We start from the raw sequence: 22,371 nt of genomic DNA, 5'->3' as shown, positions 1-22,371 counted from the left end.
ATCAAAAACAGTGAATGCCTGAATGAAAACAGTGCAATGCCATGATTTATGATTCACTAATAGCTCGTAATGATACTCTTCAACGACCCATGGTTATTACAATATTGATAACGTTTAGACGGAATCCTATCAGCACCTAAACAACTGATAACATTAATGTTATTGAATATTAATGACATTCTAGTAAGCTCACATGTTTCCCCAAAATTACTATTTTGTTTCAGGATTATTACCTCCTAGCAACGGGCGAAAATATAATTATTTAGTGTATCTTTATTAGACACACCTTAGATGGCAGATTAAATGCTGGGTGTCTTCCACGGTATCCGATAGCAATTTGCGTACAGCACATGGTGAACCATATCTTAAATTTCTGACTTCTATTACGATCACAAGCTTTTCTTGAGCCTGAATTTTGGTTTTGTTACTCAGATAGAAGACGCGGAATCACCATTACCTACATTATCTCAATCCCTTATGTAACTCAAAACAACTTCACTGTTTTGCTTCCTCAATCACACCCTTATTTGCAGAATCCTGCTCTATGGTTAAAGTCATCAGCTAAGTCTAACAGGCATCTTGTACTATAAAACTGCCCTCTTGAAACATTTGTTCATATCTGAATACCGAAACCAGCCCCCCTCCCCTCCCCCGCCCGTCATCCGTAGTTTTTAATATTATCGGTCATAGCCATAGCCAAGCTGTCAATTATATTGGGCAAAAATTACTTATCTGTCTGGGCCCGCCTGAATAGGGAACTCCAAAAATCCCAGTTTTGCGATGAGGTCCTAACGCGTCCTAGCCTACATCATTGCTCTTTCGGAGGCAGTTTCTGCCACGCCTTCTTTTTCTACTATAGACAGACTTTATAGACTTTCGAGGCTGGATCATCGTCACCCATACGGATTAGGCGGACCGTCCACTGCAAGCTATTGAGCCACAAACAAACGGTCGTGGCAGCGCTCATAAATTTCATCTTTACATAGGCTACAGAAACATCCATCCTTCTCCAGGAGGCCGAAAATTCTTCGGAGGAGTCTCTTCTTGAACGCGTCTAAGAGTTTGCGGAGACTTGGGTTTTTAGAAGTCTCCGAGGAATACATGAGAACTGGCAAGACTTTGTCTTGTACAGTAAAAGGTTTGACCTTGTATCATAGTAAGGCCTTTTGAACGAAAAAGGTTTGACTCTGTGTGTGCGTGTGTGTGTTTAAGGTGGGGAAAAGGCAAAGCTTTTCAGTATTCAGACCTTAATGGTCCATTATACTCAATTCCCCCGTCTAACGGAATATCCGGGACTCGTTTATATATGGCAGGATTTCCGTTAGTGTATGTGATGCTACTCGCTGCAGTTGGAACACATCAGCACCAAAAATCTGATATCTGATGCGTCCGTAAGCGGGGCAATCACATAGAAAATGTTCCGTGGATTCCGCTTCCTCATTACAGGATGGATAATTCCTATTCTGAACATGTGCCCAGCTAGTGAATTATGGCCAGTCAGAATGCCCACAATACTTCTGCAAGTCTTCCTGCTTTTCGACAGGATAAATTTTGCAGTATGTTTGTTTGGTTCTGACAGGAAAAGTTTGATATGTCTAGCAGCATTAAGGCTTCGCCACCTGTCATTATGGGAATCTTGTTCCCAGTTTTTAATAGCAGCATCAGCCAATGCTACCGACACCCCAATTGCTGGTTCCGGTCCGGGTATGGGGAAAGCTGAAGCCTCTTTTGCTAAGGCATCCGAGATTTCATTTCCTTCTACACCACAATGACCAGGTACCCACGGTAATCTACATTCCTGAACAATTTTTGAAGGGATCAACGTACTACTCAAAGCCGTCAATGCAACTTGACTATCGCTACAAATTGCGATGCGCCAGCCCTTCAAGCGCTCGCTAATCATCCAGGTTGCCGCCCTTAGGATCGCATACACTTCAGCCTGAAAGACCGTTGTGTATTGTCCGAAAGGAAAAGCCCACTTCTAGTTTTTATTCAAGAGGAAAACTCCTCCGCAAGAACCATTTTCTGTCTTTGAACCATTCTTCTGGTTCATCACAGTTTTCTCTCCGTTTCAAGATAACATCATATCTTCTACCAAACAGATGGCATCGGAAAATCGGAAAGCATTGCGAAAACTAGACTTAGTTCTCCCAATGCTCTGTGCACCCCACGTCCATTGTTTTCCCATAGATCTAATCGAATTAGTCTATGAGCTATTCTCATTGGAGTGCTCTGAATAAACCAATCCAAGAGCTACAAATTGAGTAATGCATTCAGAGCTGCGCCGGATGTGGTGATCATCGCACCCAGATACCCAGACACACAGTTCTTTGCAGTGTGGCTAGTTTACAGCGAAAGCTTTTTTATTTTACTTTAACCCACCACACTATGGATGCATAAGCGAACATTGGCGTAGTAATAGGAACATATATCCACATTACTACCTGGGGCCAAAGTCCCCATGTCGAGGCAAAGTCCACCTACACACCCCTTAAGCTGTGAGAGCTCGTTTCGTCTTTATCTCTACATGTTTGTTCCAAAGAAACTTCTTATCACGCTTTCTGGCGGCATCACAGAGCTTTTGGAAGGGCGCACAGTCACGTCCACAAACACCCCCATCGCGTACTCACCCTTCAGAATTGCATCTTCTATCTTTGAAACCAAAGAATGAAGAGCAGACTCACAGGACTTTCCACCTTAGTAAGCATGTTGGTTTTCATTTAGGGGGCGCCACTTTAACGCCTTCCCGCGAATGTGACGCTCAACGAGTCTCTCCAGACATTTCAGCGAAAATGATGTTTACCAGAAGTTCCTGGGATTTCCTGGAAATAGTTATCTTCCCCAGGCTTTGGTATGAAGACTACCTTCAGCTTCTGCCAAGAGGAAGGCACGTAGCTCAGACTAAGACATCCTCGAAAAATATTTCTTAGAAGTTATTAGAAGTGTTCAAATGATAGTACAGCAGCTCTCGCCTTTTCATTAGTAACAACCGCTTTCACAGTGTCCCAATTTCCCTTACAACACCTTCGTGTTGAAGGGTTTGCAGAAACCGCCAATTCACTTCTTCCCACTTCTAAGACCTGCTCTCCCGGGTGGTGTACTTCCATGAGAATCTATATAGACTCAAATCTGGAGGTCGTGCAAGTACCATCCGGTTTTCTAAGAGAGTCCAACTTGGCCGAATCATCCTTATTAAGGACTTTGCACAGCCAGGAAGTCTCCCTTTCACCTTCCAGTTTCTCACAGTAAAGTCTCGTTTGGAACGTTTTACGAGCCTCTTATATTCACATTCCGGTTGATTTTCTGAGTCTCTTCAGTTCTCGGTTCCACTATGGAACCGTTTTACCACGTTGGCCTCGGGAAATAGGACAAGCCTCGTCAAAGCACTCTAAAAGTGTGCGACTCAGAATTTTCAATTGGTCTTCTATCGCCAAAGGAGTCCTTAGTCGCGTAGGGAGATCACCTTTGTCGCCAAGAAGTTCACTGAGCTTTGTCCAATCCGTTTTCCTAAGACTCCGTCTTTGCATTACAGACATCCCGGTTTTGCTCCGAGGTCCACCAATTCGATATCCCTAAAAGCTGGCTGGCGTTCAGACCTACGCCATCGATTCATCTCAGGCCTCATCTCGCGGCCAAGAGTTCGCAATTTTTCTTGCTAAGAACTCAAGTTTCCGAGGAATACATGAGGACTGGCAAGATCATAATCTTGTACAGTAAGAACTTTGACCCTATGATGAGACGTTTCGAGCGGAACAGTTTTTGTAAGCTGAAATAGGCTCTGTTCACTGACAACAACCGTGCGCGGATTTCATCATCGAGCTGTTATCAGTTGTGATTTTCGAACCTAGATAGGAGAAATTATTAACGGTCTCAAAGTTATATTCTCCTACCTTTATTCTTCCCGTTTGACCAGTGCGTTTTGATGTTGTTGGTTGATTGATTTTTGGTGCTGACGTTGCCACCATATATTTTGTTTTGCCTTCATTGATGTGCAGCCCAAGATCTCGCGCTAATCGCCGCCTGCTCGATCTAGATGAAGGCAGTTTGTACGTCTCGGGTCTTTCTTCCCATGATGTCGATATCGTCAGCATAGGCCAGTGGGTGAATTTAAAGAAGATCGTACCTCTGGTATTTAATAATAATCGTTGGCGCAACAATCCATGTTGGATCAGGGCCTTGAAGTGTGTTAGAGCACTTCATTCAAGACCGTAACGGTACACTAGGAGGCAATGTGGTCAGCATTGCGCTTAGCATAATGAATCAATTCAAGAAACATGGAAATTCCACTTCGTATCAATTAGCTCTAGGGGTTACATTTAAGTTTAAGTATTAATTTGCAACGTAGAATCAAGAATAACTCAAAAACCCACATTTGCAGACGCTAGTGGGGTTCTGCAGTCCTTCTCGACAGATCAAAGAGGTCTGCGCTATGGGTGCGGTAGTATTCCCCAGATACGTACTGTGTAGCCAAGTCAAGGAAAATGTGCAGCGAACGAACTGGGTAAGAGCCGCTCCGTTCTTGGCGGCCACCTTCGGTGTCCTGCTACGACTGGAAGGAGTAGGATCAACACACACTGCTTGATAGGCACTGACTTCAGATGAGATAGATTCACTACTTGCACTTAGTTAATAAGGATCTGGCGCACTCACAACAACACTAGATCGAGGGAGCTGTTAGGTGAGACCTGCGAAAATCTGTACATGATTACAGGGATTGGTCTATCGACACCATGACACCAGAATCAGCATACCCTCCACATTGCCTAAGCTGCGGAAAGGAGAAAGAAACCCTCCCTCATTACGATTGGCTAGTTTTACCTAAAGCCAAGCTAGGACTCTAGGTAAATAATTCTATGAGGACCTCAGAGATTTCTAGTGGTAGAGGAAGGGAGCTGATATTCTTCGTAGACGCTACAGGCTACCTCTAAAGATCTGAGCCGGCTACATCCTGCTCCCCTTGCCTTTCCTACGGTGGTTTCCCTTCTACATTGAAATTTCCGGGTGAGAGCTATTTGCAAGGGCGCAGGCATTAACACTGACGTTGACTAGCAAAATTCCAGTGACTTCTCGAACAACAAAGAACGCATTATCTTCCTTTTCTCTTAACAGAAATGTAGCTCCCACCAGGAACAAATGCCTTTTGATGCTTCTTGAATATTTTGAATCTCAAATTATAAGCGCGCACAAGCGGTAGACGCTTGGAAAGGAGAAATTCAATATCCATTAAGCATGTCAAGGAGATTTGTTTTAACCCTGTTGCTAACCCCAATCTTGTCAATCTAATTTAAATTATGCATAGAATTCCTCTTTCTTTCTAAAACGAAATCTAAATCTCAGTTGCAGAGGTAATATTACCAGGTCATACCAGAACGCAGTGCGGCAAGGCGAAAAACCCTCCCTAGATTCCCATTCGCCTGGTTCTGCATGAAAACAAGGAGTCGAAAAATCGCCCGAACCGAGTGTGTAGTATGTTGGCCCGCAAACTTGGTGTAATAAATGTAGCCACGGAAGTAAAACATATGTGTATTTTCTTAATTGCCAATGAGGCTGAACTTTGGTCACATTTAACGTTGTGCAAGCACAAAAACCAACCCAAACATTCATGACGAACAACGAATTCCAACGATCAACCAACTCCAATGGTGGAGGATTGAAGAAACAGCGAGAGGTTCTCTTCTAGATAACACAAGTATGAAGAAGAAGAATTTGGTTATCTGGGTAGTTTCCATCTTATTAAATTTTGGAATACCAAAAATAGATACTGCGATATCATTGAATAACTATTGAAATGAATTGAACAAAGTGGGAATAATGTTAAAATGTAAAACATTTATTATCAAATTAACTATACAGAAATACAATTCAACTTCCCGTCTCACTTCATCTTTTTCTGTTTCAACAAATGTTTCCTTAATGCTAACTGTTTCTCTTTAAAACTTTTCTTAACCTTCGATCGTGCCTTATGTCGCATCATCACGAAGTTCTTTCGTTTCCTCTTTTCACGATTCGTCTTCGAACAATTCTCATTCTTCCGACCATCTTTGTAGCCGAATTTCTCGCGATCCATTCGTCCAGCTTGAACGGTTTCTAAACGAGCTGCTTTGTCGTGTTTACGTTTCTTGAAAATCATTTCGATATTGTCGAGCTTTACGAATTCTGTCTTTTCAGACTCTAATGGTCGTTTACGAGCATTCGTGACTGTTTTCTTAACATTCGCCATATCAATGCGCTTGAAGTCTTCATCGGTGAAAATACGAGTAAGGGCGAGCTCTTGTGCTGCTTGTTTCTTGTCAAGGATTTTAATGTTGACATCTCCGTTCGTTTTTGTAGTTGATTGGTTTGTTTTGGTTGATTTGGAGTCTTCTTCAGCACCATCTTCATCGCTTGAAGCATCCTCTTCTTCCTCATCATCTTCATCCTCATCATCATCATCCTCATCATCTTCATCCTCATCATCATCATCCTCATTTCCGCCTTCATCCTCACTCTGTGAAACATCCACCCAACTGCCATCGTTGTCGCTATCATCGCCATCATCATCACTCCCCGCGTCAATTTCTGCCGCCTTATCCAGTAGCGCTTCTGCCCCAGGTATAGTATCATGTGCGATAATTTCTCCATAGTTTTTACGTCTAAGTTCCGCTTGTGCTTCTGTTGGCCGGCCTCTATCTTTCTTGTGCAACAAAGCAGGCAACTGTTCTCTGTATAAAGTAATCAACGACCTCGCAGCCATCATTACAGATTTCTCTTTGTACCCTTTGTACATGGCCAGATCCCTCAAGAGATCTTCACCCATCGCTAAAGGACATCGCATACAAATCTCACGAACGGCGTTCAACCCAATTGCCATGACATCACTGGCATTACGCTCGGTTATGAAGCTGTTGGCTATTGTCTTCAAGACGGGTTCTATGATATCACCTGGAACAAGTTCATGAGACGCTTGAGCTGCGAACTGAAGTATCCGCGTAACTTGTCTCTGATGGGGCTGGATGAAACGTGTTATATATGGATAGTAGCCAAAAAGGAATAGCTCATGAATGCCAATCAATCGGGAGATGACATCTAAATGCATGAGTTTCACTTCAAAACGTTCATTGCTTCCTTGCAGTTGCTTGAACAATCCTTCTGCCATGCCTTGTGGATTGTGTATAAGATGAATACCCGAAAAGTTGAACGCAGGCGCTTTCGACTTCTTCTTCGAGGCTTTCACAACTTGCCTTTTTATGCTTTCAAGTTGCTTCTGCCTCTTCTTTGTCTTTTTGTTTACTTTGTTGACCATCATTGCGCTTTTAAGATCGGGCTCGTTGTCATTTTCTTCATCAGAAGAATTTGCATCTTCTTGATCATGGCCAAGGAAGAACTTTAGAGAAGCGACCATTACCTGCAATTGTTAAGACTCTTTTGTAGGGAAGCGCAAATACACAGAACAAACTTGAATTTACCTTTGTGACGTTAGAGAAGCAGCCAACAGTGGCTATCACGTTCACAGTCTTAGCATCGTTCCAGATATTCTTTTTGTAGAGTTCAATCATGATGTCAACGGACATTTTTGCTGCTTTTGGGTTTGAATCCTTCAACATGGAATACATGAAATTCTGAAGGGTCTGTAAAACAAAATTTATTGTTTTAAAAGTTAAAAATCTTCTCGCAATCTTGGTTGTTAAAAAATAATATTTAATTTTAAGTCGGAGTTAAACTGTATGTCCCTAAAGCTACCCCCCGGGATAGTCGTGACATGCAGTGAATCGTCTGATGACATGCATTACCTTCCAGCCAACGCCTGTTTAAGACAGCTAGGCCATCCAATCCTGCATGATTGTTAGTTAGTTAGTTTTTTCGAGATTTGAATTAGGCCAAAATCCCCATCAATTTAATGGAGGGCTGTACTAATTTACTGCAAGCGGTAGCAGAATCAAGAAAAGGGTGAGGCAGAAACAAGGCGAAGAAGATGCAATATCTGAAGATTTGACTCCTTTCTTGGAGAAACGTATCATCCGACTGGCATGTTGGACTCATATGCAATTGATAACGAAGACGCAAAAATACGTTTGTTGTTGCATAAAGTCTAAATGAATTTCGATGATGCTCGCGTTACATTTTCCAGCCAACCGCGCAAGAGACCATTCGTTGAAACAACTTTTCGCTGGTCATCAATGATTCTGTAGGACACGCAAGGATTCCCCTCTATATTTTTCTCACCCAAAGGGTCGACTTTTTTTGTAGATTTTACACAAAGAAGCCATTCATCTGGTCTCTTTTCAGTAAACGATACGCAAACTTCGAGACCAGCAAATCGGCCGAATCAGTGAATTGGGCGAAATTGCTGGTCCTCCAATTCACGCCATTACAGTTAAGTTGCTCATATTCGTCTATCATTTTCCCCTAATTAAAACACTTATCGCCAAATCTCCCGCCGCTTCGTCAAGATTTTCGACAACGTCGACACATTGACGAAAATTATCACTTTACCCTACTTTTTCAGAGACCAAAAATTCAACGATTCGCAGCTGCCGTTCTCTTAAGCCGAAGCAACAACCACAAACGTGCACAAATTGTAGCAAACCTCACCAATTATCATTGCTGTCCGCATCACAACTTGAAATGCTCCTGCTGCAGACAAACCTTCGATTCCATGGTCGAAACAAATCTGCTATAATTCAACGTTCTTTATACCCTTCGTTATTAACACTCACATGGGCATGTCCAACCCAGCATTCTTGGCGCAAACTGGTTGAAATATCTCGGATTTTATGAAGTTCTGCTAACTGAAACAAAAGTTCAAAAAGCCTAAGCCCGAATTACCGATTCTTATTTTTCGAAGCGCTGTAGTCCGTCTCGGGCCTTGGTTTAACTCCAACTGTCTCAGTCCATTGATCGTGGCCTTCAATCTCTTGCACGTAATAACATTTAACCGTTGGCGTTCATTGCGTTTTCCCATCTTTTTATCGGTTTTTCTAATGTCCTTTTTTCGTCAATTTTCACCTCAAACACCTTCCATTCATTCACTCAGCGCCAACCTCCAAGAGCATCGCGCAGAACGGTACGACAATCTAGTCTCCTTTGCTATGCAGGAAGTTCAGATTGGCGTTAGCCCCAGGCGTTGAGGAAATGCTTAGGCAATATATCTCAGCATCTCGATATCCCATACATCATTTTGCGAGAACGTCTAAGATATCCTCTTGGTCATTACCAATAGACCGTTTCTGATATGAGTTCATACAACGCGTCTAGTATGACCTTCATCAGTGCTAACAAGCAAGCTTTTTTGGAACAGCGACGACCAATTGCCATATACTTAGCGCATCAGTAATCGGCGCACAAGAACTGAATGGCGTTCTCATCCTTGTGCTCCGTCTAGAGCAAGCAGTAGAGATTAAGGCACTCCTAGCAACACTACATCAGCGAGTTCAAGCTTCCACTACCTCTCACGACTGATCACAGTCCATAAGTTGCGTCAAATGTTTCTGATATTACCTGCCTGCTACTGGATATTACAAGCCCAACTGGCGGAACGTCTTATATTAACCATTGCTTGATATACCATCGTCACTTAGTAAACACTGGGATTACCCGAGCAGTGCAACCACTACATCCATTGGTAGATGATTTCGAAGCACCCGCTTCAACCGAGTAGGATGTCGGGAATGTAATTAAGGACAAACGCACACCACTGGCTTAATTTCGAGAACAAAAGAGGCTATCATCGAGGTAGTCTGGCTTTTGCTTGTTTTCAATGCACTTCATTTTTGTTGTTACTGTGCTGTAGAAAACACCCTTGACGTAGTGGTCCATTATACTTGATATCCCAGTTTAACGGAATATCTCAGATTTATTTATGTATTGCTGGAACAGGAATCCGTCTGAGGATGAGATAATACCCACTGCAAATGTAGTACAACAAAACGAAGAATCTGATGCCCGATGCGTCCACAGGCGAGCAGTCATATAGGAAATTTTCCATGCATTCATTATATGCACATGTATCATTTTGTAGAATTCCTGTTCTGAACATATACCCAGCGAGCAAATTATGGCAAATCAGAATGCTTTTAGGCAAGATGAACTTTGAATTATATTTGTTTGATTCTGCAAGCAATATCTGGTGTGTCTAGCGGCACTCAGACTCTGTCGCTTGTTCCCAGGTTTTGGCAGTAGTAGCCAATGCTACTTACATTCCAATTGCTGACTTCGACCCCGGCAAGGGTAAATTGACCCTTTTCATTTCTATCTTCGCTACACTGACCAAGTACTAAGAGTAGTACCACTGTATTGAATAAAAAACTAAAGTTCGAACGGTTTTCACAGTCCTAAACGATTTTTCAGGTCTGATCACCTCAAAGAACCGCAGCCTGCATCCTTCAATTGCTCATCAATCACTCAGTTGCTCTTAGAATCGCAGTTTGATTTGACCAACTTTTACTTTAGCCCTTTTCTGTCTGCTCCTTTCCTGCTTTTGAAGAACCTATGTCATTGTAATGGAATATTATTATCCTAAGCCAAATTCTAAAGCTACTTAATAAAACTTGTTTCAAAAACCAATGGCCAAAAACGCCATACGCAATACAAGTTATCGCCAAGAAATAAAAGATGCCACTGGTGAAAATATTACAACATAAAATATAAAGCGTTACAAAATATTAAACCTCTTATCAGAGTTTTTTTTGCAAATCAAAACTATTTTGACATAATTTTGTTTAAAGAAGTTTTCGAAACTTCGCCCATTATAAAAATTTCTCTAATCATGAAGTCCAGGGAAGATTTCTTTTCTAGGAATACTACTCTGAACATCGTCGTAGCTGAAACAAAAAATTCGATTGAACAACAACAATCCGTGTCTATATCCCGCCCTCATTAAACAGTGACTTAAAAACGCTACGATAAAAGAACTTGCTTTCTGGATAACAAATTTAATGCTTTTATTACTGGGGAGTTCGACGCCAGGGCGAGAAATCCAATCTGTCGTTTAACCTTCAAAATTAATATTAGGAGACCACCCCAGAATTCATGGTGAACTACAAATTTGAAATCCCTTCTCGGAGCCAAATAGTCCGTTTTTATAGACTCTGACGCGAATAATAGCGGTGAACGAGACAAAAAGGAAATGATGGACAGACACCTGAAGCTTCTTATGCCAGAACTGTAATGTCAAAGATTTTTGTTCAGGCCCACAACTGCAGAGTTCATGCTATCCTACGAATACACAGAGCCCAATCAACACCGGATACGAACAACAGCACCCAATGCATCCACTGGTTCAAGCCTAATTTGAACGAAGTTCTAAACCAAGTCTGGGTAAAGCCCAAGTCGCCCAAGGAATGGCCAAAAGTAATAATTGTTCACGTCCCCAAAAAAGACAAAGATTTAAACGACTTAAAGAACGTTCGACTGATTGCCATTATCAACATATTCGCGAAATTTTAAACGGAATGGTTAGGACCAGACTAGCAACTTTTATTGCGGACTAATACTCCTTACCTGCCCTGTTAATTGAGACTTAAGAGTGCCTTTGTTTTTAGGTCAAATGAATTTGAAAACGACATCCGCGTGAGCGTGACGCGCCAGAGCTTCGATACCGTAGAGAACTACGAGAAGTGCAGCGTAGTGAAGCTGCGGCAGATAGCAACAATTTGACTGCCATATACCGCAAAACGAAAGAGTGTAAGAGGTAGTAAACCTTCTGGGCCTAAGCGAAGTAAGATGATAAGAGCGCTCATTTCTCTCTTGCGAAAATGTGCTTTTGTTCACTGGAAAGCTAAGTGGTAGCAAACACGACTCCTATGTCGGGTTGTTTCTGCTAACTATCGCAAGGCGCACTCTGTTAACCTGGATGACAAAATTCTGGCTGCAAGATTCCGGATAAGGTTGTACAGTGCTTTGAATAAACGGAGATTTCCGATATAATGGACCAATGGACTACCAAATAGAACGACCACTTTGCGATCAGCAGTAAATTTAGGAGTTGTCTTCAGGTTGTGCGCAACGGGAGAGATGCCAACATCGGCCTTGAAAGGAATTACTATTTGGTGTTCGCTTACATTTGCTTGCGTGTTCTGTCGGCCACTTCTCGCAGGATTGGAGAGCTGCGACAATCAAGTTTAACATCGACCGCCTATATGACCCAGATGTCGCTCGACAGTGAGAGAGCCATCTTGCTGATCGAATGGTAGATACCCTACGTAACTCGGCTGAGAATATCGATGATCATTGGGTCCGTATCGAAAACGCCCTTTTCTCGGGTGCTACGCAGATCATCAATCTCTTCTCGAAGCGGCGTTATAAAATCGTGGAAGCTGATCGACGAATGGAAGAGATTGAAGACTCTATTGGCGGCTGCGAGTGAAATCTGATATTGTACGAAATCCCGGGAAATTCAAAATAATGTGCGTCGCAACAAAAGGGAAATCACCCTTATTGTGTTGGCAAGGGAAGCAGAAGATACCGGAGAACGCAATGATTTCAGAAGTGTATACCGCATCACGAAGTAAAGCCGCTGGGATTGATAGTCTCCTTGTAGAATTACTCACTGCTGCACCTGTAGTTACTGCAGATCTGGTGCTTCCACTCGTACGGAAATCCTGGGAATCCCAAATCTTTCATAGAGAGTGGAAGAAGGGAATGATCGTTATGATTCCGAAGAAGGGATATTTGCGTGTTCCTTGCTACCGCAAAGATAATAGCTAAAATAATCCCGAAACATATCAAAGACCATTTCGGAAGCTTGATCGACAGAAAGAAAGTGTGAACAGAGAGGGTATCTGGAGTGCCCTGCGCAGGTGGGGTATTCCGAAAAAACTAATCGCTATTATCACAGCAGCATATGAAAGTGCAAAATGTCACGTGCCACATTGAGATAAAATTTCAGAGGAATTTGAGGTCCAAAGCGAAGTCACTAATATTATTTCTTTTTGGTATCTTGTCCGAACAACGTGGAGAAGGTTTTCTGAAACATGTCATGGGTAATTGAACTTGGCCAATTGGCTCTGGATCTGGAAAGAGAGACAGATAAAGTTGAACTGATGAGAAACACCAACAAAACCAAGATTCTCAGTCTGGCGAGTCAGTGCATCGAAGGCATCGATCAATTTGTCTCTCTAGGAAACGTGGTTTCTGTCAACGGGGCAAAGAACTGGATGTTGCTTGACGCATTAACAACGCTAGATCCGCTCTCGCTGCCTTGTCTAATCTGGAAATATGATTATCTCAATACCAAGATCAAGGTGTAACTGCTCCATGCTAGTCAATGTTCTTTAGCAACAACTATATGGCATTACCACATGAAACGTGATCCCTACTATCACTCAAAGACTTCAAACCTTCGTCAATACCTGTCTGTGTCATATCATTGGAATACACTAATACTAATATTATTACAAATGAAGAAGTTGGTCGGTGAACAAGAATGGCAAATATGATCGGAAGGCAGAAGTGGCAGTGAATAGGTCATATATTAAGGAGAAACGACAATTGCATTCCTGGCTACATGGAAACCACTCTTGCAATATAGCCGACGAATGGGTCTCCCCAGGGCACTTTGCGCAAAACAGTGGAGAAGGAGTGCGGGAGTCTCATGCAGTTCTAGGGAAAGCTGGAGCGGATTTGGGGTAACCGCAAACGATGGCGATTAGATGAAGTGATGGTCACTTTTACTGAAAAAGCTTTAATCAATTCTTGTCTAAGTCGTAGCGTCGGGGATTTAAGACAATAACAAATGAAGAAATGTGTCGGCGTACGGGCCAGATAGGTCCCACATTAAGAAAGGGCGACAACTCGAACTCCCTCAGGATGGCTGACGGACAATGGAGAAGAACTGCAAATTTGTCGGAAAATCATGGAGACGGCTAGCGCATATTGCTAGCAGCTGACAATGATTGCACGTAGATGTGGTTGTCGCGCTCTACCCCACATAGGGGTTTATAACAACCAACAATCTGGAATTTACGAAAAATTGTAAAGTGCTAAACTATTACTTTTGATAATGCGATGCTACCTTCTCAATGTGGCTCGGATTTTTATTTTTAAAAACCAGAATGTGATCCGCTGCTACAAACGCTCGCGCTCCTTTTCACAAGCTTCGTTGTGACTCACCTTGTCTCCGAGCAGCAATTCCTGTTTGTGGTGAGAGAATGAGTTTTGGGCAGCAACTCTTTTTCCGGCGGTTTTAAGTCATTGACTCTGATTTTATTGCTTGAGAAGTTGCTCACAGGTAAGGCGGGGGTTCATTAGCAAGAGCAGGGTTGATGAGGTCCAAGCACCTTCTAAGTGGTACGGCAGTTACCGACGACAATTTTCTGGTAATGTTTTGATCATCGATCTGGCAGAGTATTCGATGATGGATTTCATCGCACTCCACACTCCGGCAGCCACTCTGGCCGATTTTTTGACTTTTTGGACAACAATGTCAACATTGTGTCCGAGTAGCTCAGTGAATTGTCATACTGAAGGCCGCGGTTCAAATCTCACTGGTGGCAATGGGATTTGTCGGATGACGTCGGATACCAGTCGACTCAGCTGTGAATGAGTACATGAGTCAAATCAGGGTAATAATCTCGGGCGAGCGCAATGCTGACCACATTGCCTCCTAGTGTACCGTTACGGTCTTGAATGAAGTGCTCTAACTCACTTCAAGGCCCTGATCCAATATGGATTGTTGCGCTAACGATTATTATTATTAACGTAAACATTGGTATTGCGTGTTGCGCCCGGCGTATTTACATTGACCGAATCTTTCCTTTTTGTCAATGAATTTAATTTAGTTTATTTTCCCGAATACGTATTTCGGCAGCCACTTGCTGCCTTCTTCAGTGAAATAATCCCAACAAAATCCTTAATCTAAATATATATTACCTATTTTATTCTAATTATCTTAATGACTCTGTATTCAACCGATGCTCCTGAGGCTCTTTTCCTATGAAAAAAACTCTCGTAAGGGTCCAATTTGTTGCGCTTGACCTCTTTCAGCACCGTTAACCTTTCCATTCTATAGTCATGTTCTACAATATGCCGGGTGACTGCAGAATTAATATGTATTTTCGGCTCATTTTATTAGCTCAGAGTCTTTTAAATGTTCCTTGACCCGAGTGTTGACTAGCTGTTTGGTTTGTCCTATGTATGTGCAAGGGCAATCTACACAAGACATCTTTCTTGCCTAATTGCATTTTGAGCATGTGAATCCTGCTTGATTCTACTGCTTCGCCAAGGCCAAGATTCGTCGCAAAGCTGGAAACATTTGTAAGTTAGAGTAGAGAGAGAATTAGAGTAAGTTATGCTAACTCGTGGTGTGTCCATCTTCATCCTCTCTTGTTCGAACAAACTTGTTAGGCGATTTCGTTCCTTCGAACCTTCCTAATTGAGCTCAGGGTTAGAATTGGCCGAAATCCATTTTTTGTAGCTGTATCCACAATGTATGCCTTTTCTTTTTCGAACCTCCCAGAGGATATAGGATAAAAGTGGGGAACAAAATGCCAGGGATACTAGCCGGAGTAAAACAGTGGGAACGCGTGGTTATTAAAAACGACATCGATAAATTATAATCTAGGCTTAACAAAATCACATTAATAGCATACGACGCGCACCTAGAATTATCCAGTCAATCGGAGATCTGAGGAGAACCGATATTGGTTCAATTGGGGAAGAAATGAAGGAGATAATAGCAGATACAAACTCCCCAACTACAAAATAACCAAATGGGTGATTAGTGAAATGCAGAAAATTGGTAGTATTTACAATACCACAACAATAAGAAACACAGCAGAAGTCGTTGAGAGATTGAAGGAGTGCCGTATAGAGGACGACAAAATCTTGGTCTCATACGATGTAACGGCACTATTTCCGAGCATTCCGATGAAAGAAGCCCTACGTAAACTAGGAGAATGGAACAGCACGATTGTACTCCGGAGGGTAAAAGGAAGGCTAAACTATATACCAAACTAGCGGCGATATGTAAGTCAGAAAATTATTTTACTTTTCGACATAAAGAGATATAAGACGACCAAAGGGACAGCAATGGGCAACCCCTTATCCCCACTATTAAGTGAATTTTTCATGGTAGGCCTAGAAAAGAAAATGGAACGAGAGGATGCATTATAAAAGTAATGCGCATTTACCGCGAAAAATTGATTTATTCATCCAATTGATACAGACGCTTAACATTCTTCAAAATAGTTTCCTCCTGCATCGATACACCTAGGGAGATGATTTTGCCACGCCTGGAAAGCACGCTAAAACTCCTCGACTGGAATGCCTCTCAAGAACCTAGTAACTTGGGCTTCAATGTTCTTCACTGACTCCCAGTGCTTTCCCTTCAGCCATTTTTAAGGTTTTGTGTGAAACAAAACCTTATTAGAATCGATTCGATGTCTGTCTGTCCGTCTGTCTGTCTGTCTGTCTGTCACAGCCGATTTATTCTGAAACGGCTGAACCGATTGTCACGAGAATTGGTAGGAGTATGTGATCTGCCGTTCCCTTTACATGCAGCAACTGACGCCATTTTGTGTTAAGTTTAAGGGGGACTCCCCATACATGTGAAAGGAGGGTGCAAATTTTTTTTTCATAAAATGGTGCCATGTGGGGTATCAAATGAAAGGTCTCAATTAGTACTTTTCAAAACTGGTTCAATATTTGATATTGGGTGGAACATAGGGGAGTGAGGGCTCAAAATATGACCCCCAAAAAGTGTAACATGTCTCGTTCTCAGAACCTATCCAACCGAAAAATCAGAAAAAAATCTCAATAGTGCATCTCTACGAAATCTAGGCCTCAAAATATATCCGGTTCCGATATCTGCACAAATAAAGTTAATAATAGTATATTTCCACATTTTAGAAATTTACCCGGCACCCCCCTTATGTTCGTCCCAGAAGTACAAAATTTGGCATGCGTGTAATGAAGAATATAATGCACAATTTGGTCAAGTTTGAAGAAAATCCAACTATAATTAACAAAGTTATAGGGGGTAAAACTTTACAATTTTTTGTGAATTTCGTGCACTCTAAAACCTGATGACATCATCACATATCAATTCGTCAATACCACACGAAGTAAGTTCATATGAATTGGGTGGAAAAGAATTATTTTGTTTTAGTTCTTTAATCATTTGTATATGAATATCAATTATTCCAACGAGACATGGGTGTATGTAGGTATATAGTATATGCGTGCTAATGAACTTTGCGGGTAGAGCCTAATTCAGATAGATATAAGAAGTAAATCGGAAATATGGGTACGATCAATTTATATACGTGCCTATATGTGTTTGTTTGTTTAGGGTGAGCGTAACATCTACGGCTGTAATATGTACGTATGTCTCGTAGTTTTGTAGCTGTATACGGGTAGAAAAATGTGCGTTGAAATTTCTTAGATAAGATGAACACAAAACCTTTATACCCGAAGCACGAGCTTCCGGTATTCCGACTTGTTTCAGTCGGGCGAACGAAAGAAAGTCACATGGAGCCAAGTGAGAGCTGTAAGGAGGTTGGAGCACCACGGAGGTCTTGTTTTGGGCCAGGGAGTTGGTAACGACGAAGGCTGTGTTGCTCGGGGCATTGTCGTAGTGGAGCTTGAAAATGTCTTTGATGACAGGCCTGACGCATGGGATCCGTCGTTTCAGTCTCTTGAGCACCTCAAGATAATAGAGTGGATGATTCCTCTGACGTCGAAGGAGACAATCAGCATTGTTTTGATGCGAGACTTGCCAATGCGCGCTCTTTTGGGTTTGGGAGAAGATTGTGTGTGCCACTCGGAGCTCTGCCTTTTTGCATTGTGCATCTCCTTAAAGACCTTTTGAAGCATTTGATAAGTTTCTGTTGCATTCTTTCCAAGCCGCACACAAAACTTGATGAGGAACCGCTGTTCTAGTGAACGCGCCATTACGCAATGATACAATCGAAAAACCGCGCATGTCCTAACACTCCTACTAATAATAATAATCGTTGGCGCAACAATCCATATTGGATCGGGGCCTTGAAGTCTGTTAGAGCACTTCATTCAAAACCGTAACGGTACACTACAGTATACTATAAGAGGCAATGTGGTCAGCATTGCGCTCGCCAGAGATTATTACCCTGATTTGACTCAGATATTCATTCACAGCTGAGTCGACCGGTATCCGACATTCAGCCACGATAACAAATCCCTCTGCCACTAGCGAGATTTGAACTACGGCCTTCCGCTACGTCAGCCCAGCGGTCTGACCTCTTGAGCCATCAGCACACAACACTCCTACTGCTCAGAGCAAACTAAGACAAGGCGCGTTAGAAAGGCAGAGCCCCCCACAATCTCCGACCGGTCTGATCCCGCTGCGATGTATAGTTGCGTCATAATAAAACAACGCGCATTACTTTCATAATGCACCCTGTATATACCACATCATCCACGTTAAGAGAAGAAGGTTCAATCAAGCTGAGAAAGACACCATCTGGCGCAATATTGGCGAACGCCACCGATTAACTTGTTAAGGCTTCAAAGGACGTAACAAGCTGAACCCACGCACATTTATTTCTTACTGGTATAGAAACGCACTATTTTCTTACCGAGTTAAGCCGCATATCCTTATGTTTGGCGTTCATGTTCTTGATGTCGGTCACGATGTGATTTTGCAGGAAAGTTCGCAGATTCTTATCAGGACATCGCAGCAATTGAAAGAATAACTCCAGCAGATCGAGTGCAGGAATTAAATTCTTATTCCTAAGCAATATTAAAGCTTTGCAGAATGAATTCCGCATTGCAGGGATCAGAGTTGTTGCGTGATTTTTCAGCAAATCGACGAGGAGCTGCGGGAACTGAATGCACTCGTCGGGATAGCATTGCGCCACCTGAAATTGATTGATTACTTTGAAATTGAAGATTATATTTAAAAGTAGAAACTTACTTGCGCAATGAACGTAACCAGTTCGTCTAAACTTTTATTTTCTTCATCTGGGGTGAATTTGAAGATCTCCAATGTGCTGAGGAAATGTTGGTACTGTTGAAGGAATTCATCTTTGTACGAATCAGGATCGCGTTTTATTAAATTCTGCAACTGAGGCAAGTTATCAGGAAGTTGATTGTTGTGCCGGACCATTTTGATGTGATTTACGGTCCTGGCTTCTGTGGATAATTAATGTTTTTGACTCGTAACAACCAAAAACACTGCTGACAGCCACGTGCTGTCAGGAAAGAAGGTTTGTTTCTTATTTTTGCTGTCAGTTTGAATTCTCCCATTTCCACAACGCTGGCAATGCTACGTAAATTTCTTAGCGAAACTGAGCGACATCACTGTGCGCTGTCAAACGGATTTCAAAATTGTTCCGATCAACGTTACATGAATAGTTTACGTTTGTGATGATTGCGCGAGGATAGTTGAGTCTAGAATCAGAGATAGCCCGGTCTACACAACTTAACTAAGGACAAGATCGAGTTCAGTTTAGGACGCTCCTAACACCGTGTTGCAGGGGCGAGGAATGGATTCGGACTTGGACGGCACAAGTATCAGGAGGGAAAATGGAGAAACGATACAAGATATTGCCCACGAATGCGATGATTTCCTGACAGTATGTGCGCCTGCTAATGCAGGGTCGGGGATCAGAAAAGCGGCGAGTAAGGTAATTTACCCTAATCCTTTCAGATACCTCCCCTACGCGACTTCAGTTCTACTAAAATGTCCCTAACTTTCAGGAATTGGTGAAGAATCTCCGGGAAAAAGTTGAAAAATATTTCGAGGATGATCTGGAAAAAAGCGACGACCCATCGAAGAATTTAGACGAGATTTTTAGCTTCTACTGGCAGGGGAAATCCATAAGTGATGCGAACAAACTCGAGGAGGCTGCACTGGCGGAGGAATCGGCGATGTGAGTACTTCCCGCGCTCGTTCGTCTACTCGAATAACACCAAAATCCTTTCAGATTGGAGGAATCGATAAAGGCGTTGCAGGAGGCCATTAGAAGCGAGGAAGAGGAAGACGACCAAGTCGATATGAAGAGTATACAACAGGATTTCGTGAAGTTCAAAAATCTTCTGGTACGGTCTCGTCTCATTAATCCTAACCTCGTGAAAAAATTTCTAACTCTTGTTCCAGAACGATACTATCCAGTGTGTATTTGTCGAACGATCGGAGGAAGTTTCAAAACTCTTAGGCGTAAGTATGAACTCCCGCAAGAAGCTTAACCGGCAAACTAAAAGTGGGTTTTCAGGAACTACTTAAGGAAAAGTTCAACGACGGCTCAAAGCAAGAATATCTGAACTTGACCGACGAACGTTACTCGGACGACGTCGTTAATGAGTTGGTCGCGATGGGCATTGTGGAGTACCAGGAGGACGACGACACGCAGATCAGGCTGGCTAGACTAAGCTGCTGACGAGCGCTTTACACGACAGTGGATTTATTTTGTAAGTTGTACTTTTACCTTTGTAGGTGGATTAGGATATTTTACAGTTTTTCTTTCGTATAAGTCTAATATCAGTCGTAAGTTGTATATGTTTTGTATTTTGTAAAGTATATTTGTAAGCATTCCGGAATGAGCAGAAGAAAAATAAAAAATATTTTCACAAAAAAGTTGTATGTGCCGGAATGCTTTGTCTACTCGTTTGGCGGGTTAGGCTAGACGAAATCGTCCTTGGAGAGGAAGAATGGTTCTCAAATCTTCCACTTCCTTCGGAAATTTGAGGCCACGGTTACTTTTTTTGTCGCAATTGAATCATTGTGGTCAAACTTGACGACAGGGACGAGTGAGGGCCTCAGATTCTGGCTTTCCAAAAGTTATGCTGATCATGTAGTCTGATGGTCTCGAAAGATCTATTCACCTAGTTTGGCATGATTTCCACCTGAATGAATGATAAGACAGGGACGGACGATTGGGTTGGATCTAAAATTCTTAATTTACATGTCTGAATAAAGCAAAGTGCATTTTTTCACTGAATGTGTAGGTGCGCGCTTTCGCCTTATGCGCAAAGGCTCGCTGTCAACAGAGAGCATTCATCCAGACAATCATTTCTATAGAAATCCATATCCATATAGAAATCCATGTGGTGGTCTCGAAAATGATCTACTTCCCAATCTGACACAATTTTCATCTGAATGACGAAAAAAGGAAGAGCTGATGGGGGGTCAGATTCATAATTTGTTACAACAAACAAATCAACGTGCGCTATTTTACCTGCATAGGTGGACGCAGTAGCCTTACGCCGGTAAGGGATCGCTGTCAATTTCTATAGGAATAATCCTTCCACTTCAGACTATCCGTTGAAAAATTCACTTCCGAGACATTTTCGTCTCGAGTCTTGGAAAAAACATTAAATGGGGTTGAACCCTCATTCCTCGAGGGGAAGAGTAGGGCGGCGATGGACAACTAATAAATCCGTTAAAAGCAATGGCGCCTGGAAGTGGGGCAAGGAGCCTATATACAGAAGGTGAAACTAGTCAAAAAAAAGGACAAAATGAATAATCCGGTTTGAGGCCGAGCCAAGACCGCAGTGTGTTCTGCGCAAATCTTAATGTATTGTGCCTTCTACGATTGGTTCTGGCACCAAACTGGAAAATTTCTATATCAAACGCGGTCAGATACACTAACACCATCACACCAACGATGATGCGCAGAATGAAACTGTGATCCTTAGTGAAAAGCCACGACCACCGGAGACTTTATTTTTTATCCCGCAAAACTTCAAGGTTTGCCTAGGCAGTTTCGCCTCCTGTGTGTGTATAGGTTTCTTGAGTGGGGGTTCTTATATTGATGGTTTGCAAGGGAAAGCTCTCTTTTTCCTCCAGCCCTTGCAAATCGCGACGACAAATCTTTTATCCAAGAAGACTGTATACAGAAGGAGCAAATCCAGCGGAAAAGAGCACGGAATGCAATTGTGTATCTTTGGTATAGGGACGAGGTAGCTAACTGGCCCGTGGCCCATGTGGTTAATATATTGGTATGTCAGAGTGTCAATGGCGCCTAGATGGTATTGTATGTGTTTCCCCAACCCATGTGACAAACCATAAACAGCTGTGCAAAGCCACATGCTCGTGACCACTTGTTCGCGCACCAACGCACTACATCACGAACACGGCACTTAAACCAAGCCTTATGCAGGCAATTATCGTCGACGATCGAAGATGCGCAATGATTTCTCTTCACCATAAAATTTTTAAATATGCGCCGGAAGTTGAATTTTCTGTATACAGTCATCTTGCCTTTACCAATAAACTTAATTATATGAAGGTAGTCCCTTTTTAGGGTATCTGTAATTTTTTAAGGATGGTAGATCGCCGCAACTTTTTGATTGGGGTGAAGAAGGGATGCCCTCTTACTCACGCATACTGTTCTTATCCATCAAATTATGAAATTCAAACTTATCATATTAAAATATTCCCCTTCAAGCGCCCCCACAATTTACCAACTGATTAGA

The 22,371-nt window shown here is 42.3% G+C and overlaps 2 protein-coding genes across 2 annotated transcripts; one reads left to right on the top strand and one right to left on the bottom strand.

The window, feature by feature from the left end:
- Positions 1 to 5,809: 5,809 nt before the first annotated feature.
- On the bottom strand, positions 5,810 to 19,151 carry LOC119652007 (protein SDA1 homolog). Its single transcript, XM_038055938.1, has 4 exons — positions 18,869 to 19,151; positions 18,531 to 18,812; positions 7,446 to 7,607; positions 5,810 to 7,384 (listed from the first exon to the last, which is right to left on the bottom strand). The coding sequence occupies exons 1-4, from the start codon at positions 19,058 to 19,060 to the stop codon at positions 5,876 to 5,878; spliced, it is 2,145 nt and encodes a 714-aa protein (XP_037911866.1). The 5' UTR covers positions 19,061 to 19,151; the 3' UTR covers positions 5,810 to 5,875.
- Positions 19,152 to 19,330: 179 nt separating this feature from the next.
- LOC119651660 lies at positions 19,331 to 20,530 on the top strand. The gene is made up of 5 exons (XM_038055347.1): positions 19,331 to 19,580; positions 19,654 to 19,826; positions 19,881 to 19,995; positions 20,054 to 20,113; positions 20,169 to 20,530. The coding sequence occupies exons 1-5, from the start codon at positions 19,440 to 19,442 to the stop codon at positions 20,331 to 20,333; spliced, it is 654 nt and encodes a 217-aa protein (XP_037911275.1). The 5' UTR covers positions 19,331 to 19,439; the 3' UTR covers positions 20,334 to 20,530.
- Positions 20,531 to 22,371: the final 1,841 nt, after the last annotated feature.

The sequence above is a fragment of the Hermetia illucens genome, chromosome 3 (assembly GCF_905115235.1).
Source record: "Hermetia illucens chromosome 3, iHerIll2.2.curated.20191125, whole genome shotgun sequence".
In the NCBI taxonomy this organism is placed as follows: domain Eukaryota; kingdom Metazoa; phylum Arthropoda; class Insecta; order Diptera; family Stratiomyidae; genus Hermetia; species Hermetia illucens.
This window is presented reverse-complemented; position numbering and strand designations above follow the sequence as displayed.

Coding starts and splice junctions, on each gene's coding strand:
- LOC119652007 (XM_038055938.1), bottom strand. CDS start 19,060: ATGGTCCGGCACAACAATCAACTTCCTGATAACTTGCCTCAGTTGCAG. Junction 18,813..18,868: donor TGGTTACGTTCATTGCGCAA/GTAAGTTTCTAC, acceptor AATCAATTTCAG/GTGGCGCAATGCTATCCCGA. Junction 7,385..7,445: donor GCTTCTCTAACGTCACAAAG/GTAAATTCAAGT, acceptor TAACAATTGCAG/GTAATGGTCGCTTCTCTAAA.
- LOC119651660 (XM_038055347.1), top strand. CDS start 19,440: ATGGATTCGGACTTGGACGGCACAAGTATCAGGAGGGAAAATGGAGAA. Junction 19,581..19,653: donor TCAGAAAAGCGGCGAGTAAG/GTAATTTACCCT, acceptor CCTAACTTTCAG/GAATTGGTGAAGAATCTCCG. Junction 19,996..20,053: donor TGAAGTTCAAAAATCTTCTG/GTACGGTCTCGT, acceptor CTCTTGTTCCAG/AACGATACTATCCAGTGTGT.